The 19,496-nt window shown below is 30.6% G+C and overlaps 1 protein-coding gene across 3 annotated transcripts in view; it reads left to right on the top strand.

Moving 5' to 3' along the window:
- LOC126746296 (serine/threonine-protein kinase 26) overlaps positions 1–19,496 on the top strand; it is a 231,244-nt gene that overhangs the window by 76,551 nt on the left and 135,197 nt on the right. For all 3 annotated transcript variants that reach the window (XR_007663854.1, XR_007663855.1, XM_050454472.1), the window contains 2 exons: positions 5,837–6,023; positions 12,243–12,374. Coding sequence is in view for 1 of the 3 variants with exons in the window: in XM_050454472.1 (XP_050310429.1) it covers positions 5,837–6,023; positions 12,243–12,374 (319 nt within the window). In the remaining 2 variants the exon portion in view is untranslated. The remainder of the gene's footprint in view (positions 1–5,836; positions 6,024–12,242; positions 12,375–19,496) is intronic.

Genomic DNA, 19,496 nt, shown 5'->3' with positions numbered 1-19,496 from the left:
CCCTAATATTTACCCAAAACAAAAATTTCCCCCATCTATTTAAGGGGAAACACCCTTTGAGGTTGGGAGGAGGGTGGTGCTTATCCATGGGAAATATTTTTTGGAGATCACCAGATTCACCAGGAGTATTACTAATAAAAACTTTATTGTATAAGTGAATACTTTTACTGATATTATTAGGTGACACCTTGCTGAAAAAAACATAATTTTTGCAGAAAAATATAAAAAAATCACACATTTTACATTTTACAGATAAACATATACATTTTACAGATAACATATTGCATACGTTAACCATTGTTGAGATAGGTGTGTATCTATTACAGTTTAAAATGGTTCTCATAGCTCTATTTTGTACAAGTTGCAGTTCTTCTATTTTAAAATTGGGTAGATTATACGAAAGTGTTGCGCAAAATTCGAGATGTGGTGCTGCAATGCTATTATACAATAACAACTTTGTACCTAGTGACAATTTAAATCCTACCCTGGCAATAAAACCAACTTTTTTTGCAAATTTTCTTGTGATATAGTCAACATGTGTGTAAAAACTTAGATTTGAATCAAATATAACTCCTAAATATTTAATTTGATTTTCGTGACTTATTCTTGTGTCATTGATCCTAATATTCAAATTTTCCAAATCAATATTCAACAACTTATTTTTTTTTCCAAATAAACAAAATTTTGATTTCAATGTATTAATACTAAGATTATTATTACAAAGCCACTCAAACAAGCCTTTTAGTTCATTATTCACACTCTTGCATAATAATATGGTTTATCTCATTCCCTGACAAACAAATCCTTGTATCATCAGTAAATAATTCCATTTTGTATCGATTAGCAGATTTGACTATATCATTTATGTAAATTAGAAATAATAGAGGACCCAAAACAGTACCCTGCGGAACTGCAAACTCAACATTTAGTGACTCTGAAATACAGTTTTTAAATTTAACTTTTTTTCACTGGATAAATATGATTCAAACCAACTTAATATGGTCTGCCCAATACCAAAAAATTTAAGTTTTTTCAAAAAGAACTTTCTGTCAACTGTTTCAAATGCCCTTCGGAAATCTAAAAATATTGCTAATACATAATTACCCTTATCAATTTCCTTTAGAAAACTGTGACATATGATATTAATGATTACAGATTCACAAGAGTGACTTTCACGGAAACCAGACTGATTTATAACCAAAATGTTATTATTATTGCAGTAATTCAGTAATTGCTCTTTTACAACAAGTCCCAACACCTTTTCTCTGTATTTATGGGTCTAAATTCACTATGATTTGTTTTCAAAAGTATTTTGAACCTTTGGCACAGAAATCACAGTTGACTCCTTCCATGCCTCAGGGAAAATCCCACTCGAAAGTGATTCATTTACAATATTTAACAAACGATTTCCAACAACATCACAAATATCGCACAACACTCGTTTTGAGATACCATTCTCACCACCACCCCCCACATTTTTTAAACTCTTTAAAATTTTCCTTAAATCAATTAGAGAGATTCAAGATATTTCTTTGAAAAATAAAAATATACTATACTGGTCAGCAGTGGCACCCGTCTCGTCTGTAAAAAAAGAATTTCCTGGAATGGTATTTACAATTTTCTCAATCCTATTTATGAAATATTTGTTAAATTCTGTAGCTATCGTTAATTCGTTAGATATTAATTGATTGTCGAATTTAATCTCTTGGGGCAATGAAGGGTTTTTTCCTGGAAGTAATATTTTTAGGTTTTTCCACAATTCGCGGGGATTGTTTATGTTCTCATTAATAATTTCTCTACAAAACTTATCTTTTTCTCCCTTAATTAGACCAACCAAAGAGTTTCGTACTTTTTAATATTCCCTCCAGATGACATTATTATTTTCCCTGACGGCTCTAACATACAGTTTGGCCCTTTTATCCATCCTTTCCCTAATATCTTTAGTTATCTACCCCTTATGCAAATATTTCTGCTGTATAATAGACTTTTGTTTAGGACACATTTGATTTAAAATATCAGAATGTCAAATTATAAAAATATTTGCTATTTGCATCCGCACTGTCATTCATCCATTCAGTCCCAAAAACATAATTTTGTATTGAAGTTCTAAAAAGCGAGGTACAAGATAAAAATATTCAATTAGAAATAGAAATAAAGAAACAAAATTAGGTAAAATTACAAAGCAAGAACTATGAAAAGGATTTGCAGAAATTAAAAAATGACTGAATATGCTTAGAGAAAATATTGAAAAAATACTAAAGAATATAAATCTACAAAGCAAGCAGCTCATCAGATGAGAAAAGGCAATTGATGCCTGGAAGGAAAACTTGAATAGAGTAATTAAGACCCTAGAATATGATATAAAAAATGGTGGCATAGAACTAAAAAGCCTCAAGATCTTATAAATATAAATAAACATAAAATAATTTCAATCCATAATAACGATCAAGATACTCCGAGGATCTATCAGCATGTTTTGCTTCTATTATAGAAGATATTAACAGTAAAATGAAATATTGTACCTATACAAATATTATTTTTACCTCTGTTCTCTACTTTAAATACAGATTTAATAATTTGGAAAATAAAGTGAACAAATCCAATAGCAAAAGCTATGCCCATAAATTAGACTATTACAGCGAGGGGAAAATAGTTAAAATTGATATAAATAATCAATTTGAAAATAGACTTACGACGGCAGATAAACTTAATTATTTGTAATTGTAAAGTAAGTCAAACCTTATATATGTACGAACTATATCTTCGTTTATAGATGTTGAATTAAATAAAAAATAGGTGGAAAATAGGCATATCCAAATAATCAATCAATAATTACTGTAAATCTTGCAAATGATAATTTTTTAGAAGTGGATGTAGGCCAATTTTTTATAATATCTTAATGCTTCTAGTTTAACAGCCCATTTTGATGCAATTTGTGACTTAACCTTTAATAAAAATGCATTAGTAGTCGCATTATCTGAGACATGCTTAACAGATAATATTTGGGACACAAAAAATTACATTGCTGGTTATGAGGTCTATAGAGTGGATAGTGACAATAGAGAAACCGTTGGAGGATTAATCTATGTTAGTAAAAATTAAACACAAAATGCAGATGTGTAAACAGAAAAAATATTAGTTGATTGTAATTGAGATAGTTCATAACAATAGAAAATGCCGACCCCGGTAGCATCGTGGGCAAAGCGTTCACGATGCAATCGTGTGGTCTCAAGTTCGAATCCCGGCATGGGCATGGTTGTTTGTGTTTGTCTTATAAAAACAAAACATTGTGGTTCGGAACCCACGTTAAACTGTAGGTCCATAAACAACAATATTGGGCGGCCGTCGAAATACGACGCGAGTCCATTGTATTTGAGGAAGAAGAAGAAGAACAATAGAAAATATTTTATAGTTTCTCTTTATAGGTCTCCTAGTTCTTTAAGGGTTAAATTCTATAATAAGGATAACTGGTGACTTTAATATCGATTTTAGAACGCGGAAATTTTAAAAATATTTTAATTGAAGTGAGTTTATTTAATGTGGCACATAACACAACCCAGTCAGGTAAAGGTATTAGAAAGTTTAAGAATTAGTGATCACTACACAATTGAAGTTTTGCACAATAATGTATATTTAAGAGAGTCAAAAATCTTGCAAAGTAGAGGATAATATATTGAGTTTATCAATTTAAATGACCTACAAGCGCAATAGATGTAAAGTTTGCGGGAACGATGTTAGTTATAAGTTATAAGGGATGAAAAGAGAAAGTACTATGAAGACAAAATATATGGAAATTGGGAAAAGTCAAAAGAAGTGGGTCGAAAATTTTGCAACAATTTATACAAAAAAGTAAGCAAGTGATGGATTTCCAGAAAGTGAACATTAATTGCGAAGTTATTGATATGCAAAAAAAATCCAGGTACTGAAAGCATTATCGTACTAAACTGCCTGGAATAAAATCTAAATTTTTCCAGACAGTTGAACCATCATGATCGCGAGCATTAATTACTTAACGGATTACATTGTTTTCTAATCCAAACCTAATTAAAGAAATATAGATTTTATGCATAACCTAAGTGCATACGACTCTCACTGTTTTTATTATTTTTTTAGGCAGCAGAATTTTCGAGACCAACTTCCTGGTATAAAAAGAAAAAAATTTCAGGCAGTGAATACATTGTCGTTTTCAACTGCCTGGAATAAGAACGATTTTTTTAGGCAGTTGAACTATCATTATCTTAAAGATCAATCGGTCAACAACTGACTGTTATCTGTATCAACATCGGTACTATATTCTTTCATAGATCTATGTCAAATGACTATATCACAATTTTCGTTAAATTTTTGTTCAGGATAAATAGACAACATACAATGGTCAGTAATTTTAGGCGTTAAATGTACCTTATAAGATTATATCGTTTTATATCGTTCGTGATAATGTAATCAATTAGGGTTCTGCTACTATCAGTAATGCGCGTGGAAGTATTAACAATTTGATTAAAACCATTTGCATAAATTTGGGATATAATTTTCACCATAAAATGAAGGCTTCAATAAATCAAAATTAAAATCTCCCATTATTATGTTGATGGCCTCAAACTGATCGATATAACTACCGAAATAATCCAAAAATTTTGCATTTTCTTTTTGAGGAGAATGATACATAACAGTACACAGATATTTATTAACTCTATGTAAGGAAAATTCAATACACAAACACCACACATAATTTTGTACACAATCTATAGTTCTTAAGGAATATTTAATGTAACTTCTTATAAAAACCATTACTCCTCCCGTTCTTCTATTATTTGTGACACACAATTCTATATCCATCGATGTTTAACTCATAATGCTCAATTTCCTCACAAACATGAGTTTCAGATAAGCATAAGGGGTTTTGATTGCCAATTATTTATAAATATAATCATATTATCCTTGTTATTTAAAAAACCCTGACAATTAAAATATACAATACTCGAATTTTTAGCCATTTCAGCATCTAACTGCTATTTAAAAAACTAATTTTTTTGCATATTTTCCATCTTCTTCAGTGTTTCACACTGATTTATATCGTACCAAGTGACGTGACGACATTTAGAGACATTCCATATTTTTTATTTGATAAGATACAATTTACACATTTATTAAAACTATTTTGGCATTCGTTAATGTCGTGTTCTTCACTACACTTGGAACATACTTTTTTTGTTTACATTCTTTCCTGAAATGGTCGAATTGACAACAATTATAGCATTTAATTACTCCATATTCATTGTAAACAGGACAACGATTCCACCCTATATTCATTTTCCCCCATTTATAAACAAATTGTAGGTTACATCATCAGCTTCGAATATTAAATTAAACCTATGATTTAATTTTTTATTTACTATTTAAATCATTTTGTTTGATTATCTTATTTATAATATCACTATCACTTATCGCATGCTCCGATCGATAACTTTAATTCGATGTTGTAAGACTTTAGGCCTGTCGACACTGTAATTTTCACAATTTCAAGTTTAGACTGAATTTCTGACTGTACATTAATGATCTCTTTTTCGTTGCCACAATTTAAACATTTTTGCCGTTCACTGTATACTTATGTTATGTTTTACGGATTATATTTTTGTACGTATGTAAATACATATTTTATATTTTAAGCAGCAATTTGTATTTTAAATTTTTCTTTTTTAGTTTTTACTTTTATATTCTAGTAGTTTGTGGGTCTTTATTTTTAATCTTTTAGCTTTGTTAAAAACAAATTTATGTTAGATAAAAATAATGCCATATTTGACTTCAACTTTTTGATTTTATTACTTACTTGATTCAGCAAGTCACACAGAGTTCGCAGCCCTCGACCGACAACAGAAAAGAACGAACGGAGAGGGACCAGCATCATAGGAGTGACAGAGACCGAGACAAAGAGCGGGATAAAAGAAATTCGACGGGACCGCAAACTTCAAACACGGAACCGATTCCCTTGGATCATCGAGGAGATACATCTTCGGAAAACAAAGGTAAAACTTAATCCACTATTTTCAAGTTGAAAAAAGCCCACCATAATTATCAAAGAGACCTGCTTTAAATTAAAATTAAAATGAAACACAAAGTCTCAGTCTCAAAAAAGATATAATAAAAAGTAAAGTTTAAAACGTAAAGGTTATGTTTTGCTTTAAACAAAGCATCATCAGACCTAAAATAAATTAAATACAGTGAAAGCTCCCATAAGCGGACACTCACGGTTCCGTAACTTTTGTCCGCTTTGAGGTGTCCGTTTAAAAGAGAGTATGTGAGTATAGAGTATAAATAACGGGGTATATAATCATGAGGAAAATGAAACAGAAACTCGCCACATTTTTAAAGTATGTATTTATGCTATATATCTATCTGTATGTATACACATACAAAAACATAAATGCTTCAATACATGGTACGAGAATTTAAAAAAAAAAACATTATTCTTTAGCTTTTTGAAAAAAGTTTAAAGTGTTTGTCTGACGAAATTTCACCATCTTTTGCTGAAGGAGACCATTTTCGTAATAACTTTCTAAATTTTTTAAATGTTGAAATGCAGTGAATCATCTTTAACAATTTTTTTCAATATAGAAATATGACTTAACACGTCATAGGTTGTATGGCTCACACTCTCCACTTGATAATTAACGACATTTTACAATGTGAAACGGCTAAAAAATTGTTTAATTGTTGTGTGGAAATCATAAGAACCATAAGAAATTCACAGTTGTTAACAGCGGAATTTAAACAACTAAACATTGAAAAAAGTATACAATCCTCTTTACATTTGCTAGTGAAAACGCGCTGGGGAAGTTACTTGGAGTGTCTAAATAGTTTAGTCGTTACAAAATGTATATTACAAACAATGGCAATAAACGAAGATGCCATAAAGGCTTTCACAAATCATAAACAAACTTTACTCGATGATCAGTTTTGGTCAGATTTAGAAAACTTTCGCAGTCTTTTGAAACCAATTGTACATTCGATTACGTATTTAGAAGATGACTACAATACCATTCACGTAGTCCATTCGGCATTTTTAGAAATAGAAAAAAACCTGGAACAGTTTTTACCTCTGACATTCCGTACCACTGAAGCTGGTTTAATTACGCAAAAATTCAAAGATAGAAGACTACGCGCTTTAAAACCTATTCATTTAGCAGCTTGCCTGTGGGATCCCAGAAGCCAAGGATTAATAATGTCAGCACAAGAACAAATTGAGGGTTGCGAAGCCATATATCGAATAGGTCAAAATGTGAACACCATCGATGATCAAAATGTTATGGTAGAACTTGATATGTACAGATCCCGAGAGGGACTTTGGGGAAAAGAGTTTGTTTGGAAAACTGTTGAAAATAAAAAGCTCAGTGCTTTGTTATGGTGGAAAACCTTTTATGAAAATACTGAGTTGGAAAAACTTGGAAAGGTAATTTTCCACGTTTTCGTTTATTCATGATAAAAAACGGCATAAATTAAATACCAACAGAGCGGGAAAATGATGTTATATAGCCCATAATTGGAAACCTATGCACAGATTGAAGGCGCCCACAACCAAGAAGACCGAGATACCCAAAAATACAACTGGTAACACTGAATCAGCTTTGGTGAAAAATATAGCAACTCCATCTTCTTCTAGAACCATAGACACTATTGATGTAAGTGAAGAAGTTGACGATCACAGTGACAGTGATACAATTACAAATAGTTATTCTACTACCTCTCCATCATCATGCTCCTACATATCGAAGTCTGAGTTTGAAGCAGAATCGGATATTGACTTTTATGGTTTCGATGCAGCAAATACCTCAACACCGTTATTTTATACAGTTAGGACTATTTTTGGGAGAGAATAAATGTTTTAAGTTACATAACATTCATAGAATATGCAGTTTGTTTAATATTTTCTTTATAAGTTGTTATTCATTTGTTTTACGTATAATAAATAATTTTTGAATAAATCATTAATTTTTTTGGTCTTGATTTTAACATAGTATTTAAGTAAGCGACTTTGAGCCTCACAAGTTAAATTTCCCAAAGTTGCCACTTTAAGGCAATATTGCTGACAATATTGCTTCTAATATTGCCCTCATTCTAAATTGCTGGCAATGGCACATTGTTAGCTGGAAGTGTTTAAAATATTTTGTAAGATGCTTGGATTTTTAGTCCGCGGTCAATTTTTTGATATTATTTTCTTGTGATTATATTTTCTTTCAAAAAATTGACATTTTCGAAAGAAAAATAAAAAATAGTATAAAACATGGGGTTTTACGTATATTTAAAATGATTTCATAGATAGAAGAACAATATAAATTTTTGCCATTTAAACATGTATATCATGCGACAATAAATATGATATAGGCGCACGGACTAGTTAGTGCGGCATCTGCGACACATCAAAGATTCTAATAGATCTCTGAATTGGACTTTATAAGAGCATCTTAGATGTTATTATCTTACATCTTAACTTATTCAGTTGTTTTCCGTCACTTTCCTGTTTTAAATGAGGCACTTGGTCTATTATAACGTATGTCGATAGAAAATAATATTATGCATTTGCTACTTTTTGTTTTACACTTATAGAAAAAATAATTATTTTAAATTTTAAAATAGGGTGCCATGAATGCGTTGAAAGTTTTAATTTTTAATCAAGTAATCAGGAAAAAATTGTTTTCATTTCATTTTATGACTTAAACCTTTTACACGTCTATTTAAAATGTCCAAACCAGTAATTTTGGCATTTGCTTATTTTTTTTAAATAGCACATTGTTGGGAACAACCACTTTTGAAATAAGGTTTTTTTCCATTAATTTGATATGATTATTTTTTAAATCGGTGGATAAATAAGAAGAAAAAAATTAAGGCATATAAATAAACGCATTTAATTAATAGCGTAGAAAGCATTAGATTTTTTAAATAGGAGACTGTGTTTTGACGCGTTCTTGAATTATTTTTCATTTGATATAACACATGACATCTTATCAAATTCAATTATTATTTGTCATTCAAATAAATTTGCCTCAGTTTTTTGAAAGAACTTTAGTATTTACTAATATTTGAAATATTAACTGACTGTATTTCTAAAAAATAAAATTAAATAAAGGTAAAAATATTTTCTTTTCAAAAATACTGCAAATATTAAATAGGCGTGTAAAAGATGTAAGTAATAAAATACAATAAAGTTTAATTTAAGTGGTTATTTGATTAAAAACGATGCTTTTATAACCAAATATCATTTGTTTATCTTGAAAAGTAAAAAAGTTATTTTTATTTTTTTATAGTTATAGTTATTTTTATCCATATTTTTCCTCCACTCACAGTTATGTCACCCAGTATAGTACATTCACGATGAAAGGAACAAATTCATCTAAAATTCAGCTATTTTTTTCTCCTTTTAGTTTTTGGACACATTTCAACATGAAAATACATACCTAAAAATACAGGGTGATTGATGGTTGATGGTACCTTAGACGTTTACGGAGAACGGAAAATAATTATTTTTTGAAAATTTGGCAACATGGGTTTTAGCTGATGATCTAATGATTAAAAATATTTTTAGCGATGCAGCGTTGCCGCTTATACCAAAAAGTAGTAGCAACTTTGTTATTTTAAATCGAATACCCTGTATATTTTTTTATTTTCCGATCCGCTATCACTTTATGATTGGTTTTGTATAAGGTATTCCTATACCTATCTTTAGTGGTTTTCGAGAAATTAATTATTTTCTTTATTTTTTGACCAAAACATAGCTCCAAATAAATTTGTATTACTACGGCACTGGAACGCGCAGAACCTTGAAATTATAAACGTAATTTATGGAAGTATTGTACATTATTTTTCACTATGAAAATTTGTTCTACGTTATACAGGGTTGCTCAAAATTAGTGATTTTACCGCTAGATACAAAAAGGGTAAAAAGTGCATTTTTTTAAAATGGAACACCCTGTATATTATAACATATTCTAAAAGGAAATTAAAATCCCTGTCTAAAGAGATATTATGTTCCTATATCGAAGTAGTTCGGTTTCGGAAATAAAAGCAATTTTCTGTAAAAATCGGAATATTTTGACATATTTGCTTTAGTTGGCCATGAAAGGTCATGATGAAACAATGCTATGCTATTGATGTTTGACAGTGACATTTAGTTGATTAATAGTAAATACGCTTGGGTGTTTTTTTAAAATAGTGACCTAAAAATTCATTAAAATGGAAAGAAATAGTTATTCAAATGAAGTTTTGATGAATCTATTTATTATTATTACTATGCAGAAAGTTCAAAGAAATGTACCCGAATTTACAAAAAATGGATAAAAGAAAATTTGTGATTTTCCAAATGATTGCCATTGACTTCTAAGCAATTCAAAATCCTGCGTTGTACAGCATGTGTTGTCGCTGCTTGTATTTCAGAAGGATCTAGTTGACCAATGCAATTGATAACTCGTTGACGTAGTTCCTGTTTACTGTTTACCGGTGTCTTGTATACCATTTGCTTTAAATTACCCCAAAAGTAAAAATCAAGTGGTGTAAGATCAGGCGATCTCGCAGGCCAGTCCCATGGTCCCAAACGCCTAAACCAGCGGTCATCGAATTTCTCAGATAACTCACGTGTCACCTCCTCAGTGCAATGAGCAGGTGCCCCGTCCAATTGGAACGAGCAAGTGCGATAATCTTCAAGCGTTAAATTTTCCAGAAAATCTTCTACTACTGAGCGCAAAATCTGAATGTATTTATGGGAGTTTAATGACCCGTTGTAAATAAAAAAAGCTATTTGATTGTCTTTTAGTAAACAAAAAACATTAAAACTAAATTTTTCTTGAAACCCCATTTCCTTAACCGCGTGTGGATTTTGATTAGTCCAAAAATGTTGATTTCTTCTATTAAAAATACCTTCTCTAGAAAACTTTTCTTCGTCTGTCCATATTATTTTTTTTAGAAAGTGTGGATCCTCTTGAGTGCGTGTCAGAAGTATCTCACAATATTGAATGCGACGTTGGTAATCATCCGGTTTCAGCTGATGAACTTTTGAATATTTAAAGGGATGCATATTATTGTCGTTCAGAATTCTTTGCACAGAAGAATAAGTTAGGCCTAAATCATCTGCTGCACTCCGGATGGAAGCTTGTGGATATGCGTGAAAGTAGGCTAAAACATTCACGATGTTGTCCTCATCAGACGTTACAGGCTTGGGCAAACTTGTATCATTTTTAAGTTGTGAACCAAATTGTATAAAGTTATTTTGTATTCGCACAAATTTTCTTTTATCAATTTTTTGTAAATTCGGGTACATTTCATTGAACTTTCTGCATGTTCTTGCTACAATTTTGTCACATTGTCCATGAATAATAAATAGACTCATCAAAACTTTATTTGAATAACTATTTCTTTCCATTTTAATGAATTTTTAGGTCACTATTTTAAAAAAACACCCAAGCGTATTTGCTATTAATCAACTAAATGTCACTGTCAAACATCAATAGCATAGCATTATTTCATCATGATCTTTCATGGCCAACTAAAGCAAATATGTCAAAATATTCCGATTTTTACAGAAAATTGCTTTTATTTCCGAAACCGAACTACTTCGATATAGGAACATAATACTTCTTTAGATAGGGATTTTAATTTCCTTTTAGAATATCTTATAAAATACAGGGTGTTCCATTTAAAAAAATGCACTTTTTACCCTTTTTGTATCTAGCGGTAAAATCACTAATTTTGAGCAACCCTGTATAACGTAGAACAATTTTTCATAGTGAAAAATAATGTACAATACTTGTGCCGTAGTAATACAAATTTATTTGGAGCTATGTTTTGGTCAAAAAATAAAGAAAATAATTAATTTCTCGAAAACCACTAAAGATAGGTATAGGAATACCTTATACAAAACCAATCATAAAGTGATAGCGGATCGGAAAATAAAAAAATATACAGGGTATTCCATTTAAAATACCAAAGTTGCTACTTTTTGGTATAAGCGTCAACGCTGCATCGCTAAAAATATTTTTAATCGTTAGATCATTAGCTAAGACCCATGTTGCCAAATTTTCAAAAAAAAATATTTTTCGTTCTCCGTAAACGTCTAAGGTACCATCAACCATCAATCACCCTGTATATAATAATGTAAATGGTTTTCTACTATATGTAAATTACTTAGGCAAGCTAGCAATTATATCTATTCCTTTGATGCCAGTTCAGTAATTCATTAATTTTTGGATACATTTTAGATGCTAAAAAGATGAACAGAAGGTCTACGTCGGGAAGTTCAGGACAAGGAAAGAGCGAATCTAGATCGCCAACGTTGACAGGCTTTATTTATCCTTTTATGACAGATTTGCAAAGGAGACATTACTATAATGGTAAGACTTTATTTTATAACAAACATACAACAATCAATTTTATAATTTAAACAGCAATCGATATATTATTGGGTTGTTGGATCATTTTGCCCAGGGTAAGAAATGCGATACATCATAGACGTAAGTTTTAATATTTTTTTAGTATTTTTCGATTTTTCGATCTTCATGACGCTATTTATTTTAAATCTGTTAAATTATATTGAATTCTCCTTACCCAAGATAAAGATACGAGTACTTACGGCGCCACTGGATAAAAAACAACGAAAAGTGTAAAAGTCAACATCTTCGACTAAACCACCACAATTTCTAATGCGTTTCTATGGACGGGTTTTATGAACTTTATTTTTGATAGCATCTCACTAGGGGAGCCATACTACAAAAGGACTATTGCGACCAATCCACTTATCTTAAAAATGTTTATTTTCATACAGGTGCAGCATTATGAAGCGGAGCGCCATTTATCTAAATATACAAACAAATTCTCTTTATAAGTTAACTGCAAATAATGAACAGCATTCCAAAATTCATTTTGCAAGAAAACCAAAAAATAAGGCGACATTTTCTATCAACGGGAGAGTATCATTTCAGAATATTAGATATTGGAGTAATCAAAATCCTCACTGGTTAATTAATTGCGAAAGTCAATATTTTGAGGAAGTAAATATGTTGTATGGAATTTTAAAAGATCGTATTATTGGACCCTTCTTTTTCAATACGATTTTAAACGGTGCCAGATTTTTGGTTTTCTGGGAAAATGAATTTTGGGATGCTGTTCATGATTTGCCATTAACTTATAGAGAGAATTTGTATATTTAGCTAGATGCCACTCCAATCCATAATGCTGCACCTGTACGAAAATGAAAATCTTCAAGATAACTGAATTTGTCGCAATAGTCGCTCCCTAGGCCATCAGATCTAATGCTATTTATGAGGTGCTATCAAAAATAAAGTTTATAAAACTCGTCCACGAACCTTAGAAGAATTGAAAACCCGAATAAGAGAACCCAAATAAGAGAACAAATATCTAGACAAAAGTTATGAATAGTTTGCTTAAGACATTATGGTGGTTTGGTCAAAGATATTGACTTTTAGTTGTTTTTTTATCCAGTGGCGTCATAAGTACTTAAAAAATAAGAAACATAAAAATGTTTTATTTTAATGACACACCTTGTATTAACATTTATCAAAATGAGAACTTAAGTATCTTGGGTAAGGAGGATTCAATATAATTTAACAGATTTGAAATAAGTAGTATTCTGAAGATAGTAGAAGATAGTCTATGAGGTTTCGCATTGCTTACCCTGGGCAAAATGTTCTTTGACACAAAAATGAAAACAAATAAAAAATCGAAATTTAAGATGATAGACCCCTTAATGTTAATATACCTTGAACAATATTTTTGAAATGTACCAGAAAACTCTCTGATGTAGCGAGTATAAAGATTTTTTTAAAAGTTTAAATGGCATGTATATAAAATTTCTTAAAACTTCTTCAAAAATTGAAAGATGATGATAACGATTGCCGCTTTCACAATTTTGAAATTAATAATCTTGTACAATTTTAAAATAATAGACTATTTCGAATATTATTCTAAATTCTTGGAATCAAAAAATATATAATAATATATATTATAGTTCGCTTAAAGAATTAAGCATCATGACACCGAAAATATAAAATACACCTCTTGCAGTAAGGTGTATTTTACTTATATTACAAAGTTTAAAAAATATTAAAAATCAAAAATATTACCTGAATGGTCAAATCATCACTCAAACATACCACCTCCTAACTACACGAACACACTGGGAGTAAAATCGCCAAACCTCAACATACTTTTTACTAAATTAAAGTCAATCATGTTGTAATAACAGGTCTAAATAATACATCACTTTTGCGTATTTTTTGGCTTGAAAGTATATTTTAAAATGCAGTGCTGCGTAAGTTTTAAGTCTTTTGCCATCTTCTTTAGTCAATTGGTTAAATCTCTTATCAATGAATCTATTAACCTTCCGGAGCTCGCGCTAAGTATTTTGAAAAGGACGCTCGCATACGGACTCAGCCTTCAAATGTGCATATTTCTTAAAATTATTGGCAATAAAAGTTAATTTTTATTTATTTTAAGATTTTATTCATCGAATACATTGATTTTGGCATTTTAACAAAACTTATTGCTACAAAAAAATTAAAATAAACATTTAACAACACATTACAACTTTCTAGAAATTAAAAATAAAAATGTGTTTCATTCTGAGCGGCGTTCATGACAAATAACAAGTGAATGCTCTAAACAAACACATTTGTGGCACTCAACACAAAAAAAACGAGAAGGTCTATTTTTTTTTCTATCGCAGTATGAGCAACGTCCACGTTGTCCTGCTGGTAGGGGCTGTCAACTGCATAGCCTTAGGAATAGTTTACGTCATTCGATGGCGAATATAGCCCTCCACTAATTGAAATGACAAAGATCGCAAAAACTTTCTTCGTCGTATACTTTCATTATTATTCATTGAATGAACAACACAAGAGTTTATTCCCGATACATTGAGTAACGAATAGAACACAACCATGGGCCATCTTCTTGTATTACGTGCATAGTTATAAGACGCACATAGCTTGTCCACACAGTCAACACCTCCTTTAGATGAGTTGTAGTTCAATATCATAAGTGGTTTTCTAGTAGAAGCATCTATTTTATCGTCAAAATGCATACTTGATAAAAGCAGCACGTTTTTTTTCTTTTTTGGTGTATATGATACTAAATTACAGTTATGACAAAAGGCGAACATAGACGATAAAAGTGGACGACCCAAAGGATTCGAAAATTCAGGTGGCAATTCCCTTTTGTTTTTTCTAACTGTACCTAATAAAGTTAGCTTGAAATCGGACTGAAGGGAATTGAGTAGCTCCATACTGGTAAACCAGTTGTCAACTGTAATATTACGACAGGTTCCTTTTATTGATTGGCACAATCTCTGCACCACTGCAGTGGGAGAATTACTCGCTTGGAATGGACCCTCAGGCTGCTTTCCTACGTAAACCTCCATGTTGTAGGTGTAGAAAGTCTTGGTGTCTACCATAGCAAATATTTTTAGCCCATATTTATTGGGTTTGCTAGGTATATACTCCCTAAAGCTGCAACGCCCCCGAAATGCTTCTAGCTTCTCGTCTATTGTTAGCCATTCAAAAGGTGTATAGGCTGAATCAAAGTTACAAACAACTGTATCAAACACTGTCCGGATGGTGGCTAGTTTGTCAGTCTGTTTTCGTTCGTCTCTAATTGCCAAATTATCAGAAGGTAAATGATCTAGCAGAAATCGAAATCGACATTGGGACATCGTTAGTCAAAAAAGCTCGACGCCAGTACATATTTCCTCAATATTAAGTCGATTAGATTTCAATACCCCAGATAAATAAAGCAATCCAATCAGTGCTTGTATTTCTAATATGTCCGTGTCTTTTGCATCTCTTTCACGTTGGTAATTGCCTCTACTCATGGCAATATGTCTGTTTGTATTTTTGACTATCGAATTCAGTACTTCGTCTGTAAAAAAAGCTTCCAAATGTCAATTTCTCTGTTTAGGTCTTTCGCAGGTCTTTTTACCCCTGGAAGATGCTTTATCAAGTTCTCCGCCCTGGTTTTCACATTTCTTTTCGTCATATGTTTGGCCCACTCAGTTCCATCTTTGCCAATAAACACAGGGTAATTTCCCCTAGCGACTTCATCAGTGGCTTTCGTCTCCGAAGTTTCTTGTTCGGTATCACTATCCAAATCTTGCCTTTCTAAATTGTCTTCTTCTCCATCATCTTTTTGGTCCTCAAAATCACTCTTTGGCTCCTCATCATCTTCTTCCAAACATTCTTGCATGAGCTTTTGCAAACGATCCTCCTCTCGACTCCAGGAGCACGCCATCTATAAAAGTGTACAAATGATAATAATCTATCTTAAATTTTAATAATAAAAGGTAACACTCATCATTGCACAACAAGTTTAACAAAACTTTAAAACGCATAAAAATATTTAAATTGAACGCTCGCGCGCGGACTTACAGTCCGCAGTGGCTATAATTTGGCAATAAACGCATACACCAACGCACAAATGAGCACTGACCATAGATAAACAATTTATAGGGGTTAATAGAATGGAAACTCCCATATAAACGAACGTGCCAACAAAATTAAGACGAGACTAGCGGTATCTCTCGAGAGTGAAAAAAATAAAAGCATATGAACGCGTGTGAACAGTAGAAACCTCCTTAAAATTAAAGCTTCAACTGTTTAACTACTATTTCAATTTTTCGATACTAGATGGCGCACGACACCCATATTGGCGGGATTTTTAATAGATTGGTATCTTTTACAAAAATGATATTACATTACATAAATAAAACGAAAATTATATTTTCCCGAATACATACTTTATTGCTTAAAAAATACAACATAATATTTATACATAAATATAGATATCAACAAGCAAATGGTAGTAGAGAGCGCTCTTAGATTTTCGTTCATGATAAAGACATTTTAATTTTTTTGCAAAACATTTTTATAAAAAATAATAATTATGTTCCTAGCAAGTAAAATACATGTAATATTATGTATGAACAAAATTTTGCAAAATTAGATACTGCAAGCAACTAAAATTTTTTTAAAAGCAAAAATCAAAACCATATATTATAATAAGTATAGTTGCCTCCATCGATATTTTATTTTGGTCACCTGTTAAAAAACTTGTAAAACAATGCGAATTATCTACTATAACATTGTTTGACAAGTGGAAAACTGGTTTTTTGACAGGTGACCAAAATAAAATATCGATGGCGGCAACTATACATATTAGTTTTTAGATTAGGCAAAAGCAGAGAAGTCTACATGGATTGATAGAGATAAAAAAAAAACTAGTACATACTTACAAAATATACAAGTTACAAATAAAACAAATATTATGTACATAAATATACAGGGTGTCTTGGAAAATGTGGCAAATCTCTCGAATTCAGGTAAAAAAAACCAAAAAAAAAAATTGAACTTTCCTATAAAAAAAATTCCCATAGGCCCTCCCTACGAAGATGAGGCCCCTTGAAATCGGTTTTTTAATTATTAATTTAAATGTAATATTTTTTAAGAGTTTTTTTCACGCCTTTTCTTTTCCTATTTCACTTTAATTTTTTACTAATATGTTAGATTATAATAGCGTCATTACAATTAAAATGAAAAAAAAACGTTCACTAAATCAACGCCTCCATGGCAGAGATACTTTCTTATTTTTTTACTTTCTGCCACTTTTTTATTTTTTATGTTTAATTTGCATTTTGTTTTTAATATTAAATAAATTTTTTAAAAAGAGATTTTTATAATATTTAACAATCTGTCTCGCAATGTAAAATAAACCTTTTTTTTAATATTAAATAAATATTTTTGTGCTATCAGGGATAGTAAAAGCATTTGCTTGTCTTTATTTACGTGACCCAATGGCTTTCCTCAGCAACTTAGTGATATTTTTAAATTTTTAGACAGAAGAAAAAAAATTTTGAAGCTGTTTTTGGGACTTTCTTTAAATCTACACCTTTAATTATCCTATTTAATTGTTAAGAATAATTGAATAATTTTAATTTTATCCAATACTTAAAAATTTTATTTTTAATTTCTTCATCATGTAAACAGTCAGTCAGACAGATCCTACTATTTAAAGTTTTCAATGTGTAAGGTACTAGTTTTTTTCTATGAAAATCTCTATTGAAAATATATTTTATTAAAGCTATAGCATTTTTTATTTTATCCAAAAATTCAGAATTAACATACTTTAAATGTTTCTGTCCTTTAATATACTCTTTTGCTTTTAAACAAATTTCGCTTTCTTCGTCATCAGAGTTATGTTTTAAGAAAATTGATTTACATGTGCATTTCATTTTTGCACTGCCTATTTGTTTCACCAAATACCCAGAAACATATCTAAGTGCCTGTACCTCAATGGGCCGTGTGTTGTTCGATGGCAACTTATCTGGTACGCTACAAAATTCGGTTCGGGCCTCATCCTCTTGATCAGCTTCGTCCTCTGGCAGCCCCTAATATAAAGAAAAAAAAGTAAATTATTATGATTTATGTAAAATTAATTATGTAAATTTCTATAGTAACTCCTTTTTCATATTAGATTTATGGTCAAATATTTTATTGGTATTTTTTATGACATATATTTTTTACTCACCTGCAAAACTAGTCTTTTAAATCATATTAGTGCAATTTTTAATTTTTTTTTTTGACATTGGAATCTTAATCAGTATCACAAACCCCCTGTATGCAAATTTTGAGCTCTCTAATGTACATGGTGTTTTAATGAAATTTTCATAAATTTAATAAATAGTTGTTGATTTGACCCATATATCGGACCACCCTGTATAAGGTATTGATGTTTTTGAACTTAAAATTATTATATTGTTACAGGGTGGTTCGATATAGAGGTCTAATTATCGATTTTTATAAAAATTTATGAAAATTTTATTAAAACACCCTTGTATAGTAAAGAGCTAAAAATTCGCATAGGGAGGTTTCAGTGATTCTGATTAAGATTCCATTGCCACAAAAATTCTAAAAATTGCCCTAATTTTTAGAATTTTTGAAATTTGACCCCCTCTAATTACCCAAAAGTATGACCCTGAAACAAGGTTTGCTTATTATATGTAGGAAAAGAAATTCGTCGGGACCTATCAACCAAAAAAATAAATAAATGAAAATCGGTTAAAAAACAAACATTTTACAGGGGTTAGCTTTAGGGTAGACACACTGTAGATAGGTAATAAAATATTCATGAAAATCAATATTTTTATATATGTATTGTGAAAGAAAAATAAAAAGTATCTAATTGAGAATGACAATAAATTTCATTTCATTTTGCTTTAATTATTATACCTTTAAAAATAATATGATACTGTATTATAATATAAGAAAATTATTATAATAAAAGAAAATTAATTCATAAAAGAAATTGATCCTAAGAATTTAAGAGGTACCTATCTAATTTACCCAAATTTTTGTTTGTACCTGATTATTTATAACTGAAATAAGAGAATTCCCAGTAACCCAGGCCATCTATAATCCTTATAGGATTATAGGAATAATTATGAAATA

Source organism: Anthonomus grandis, chromosome 17, assembly GCF_022605725.1.
Source record: "Anthonomus grandis grandis chromosome 17, icAntGran1.3, whole genome shotgun sequence".
NCBI classification, from domain to species: domain Eukaryota; kingdom Metazoa; phylum Arthropoda; class Insecta; order Coleoptera; family Curculionidae; genus Anthonomus; species Anthonomus grandis.
Note: the sequence above shows the minus strand (reverse complement) of the source record. Positions and strands in the feature narration are given on the sequence as shown.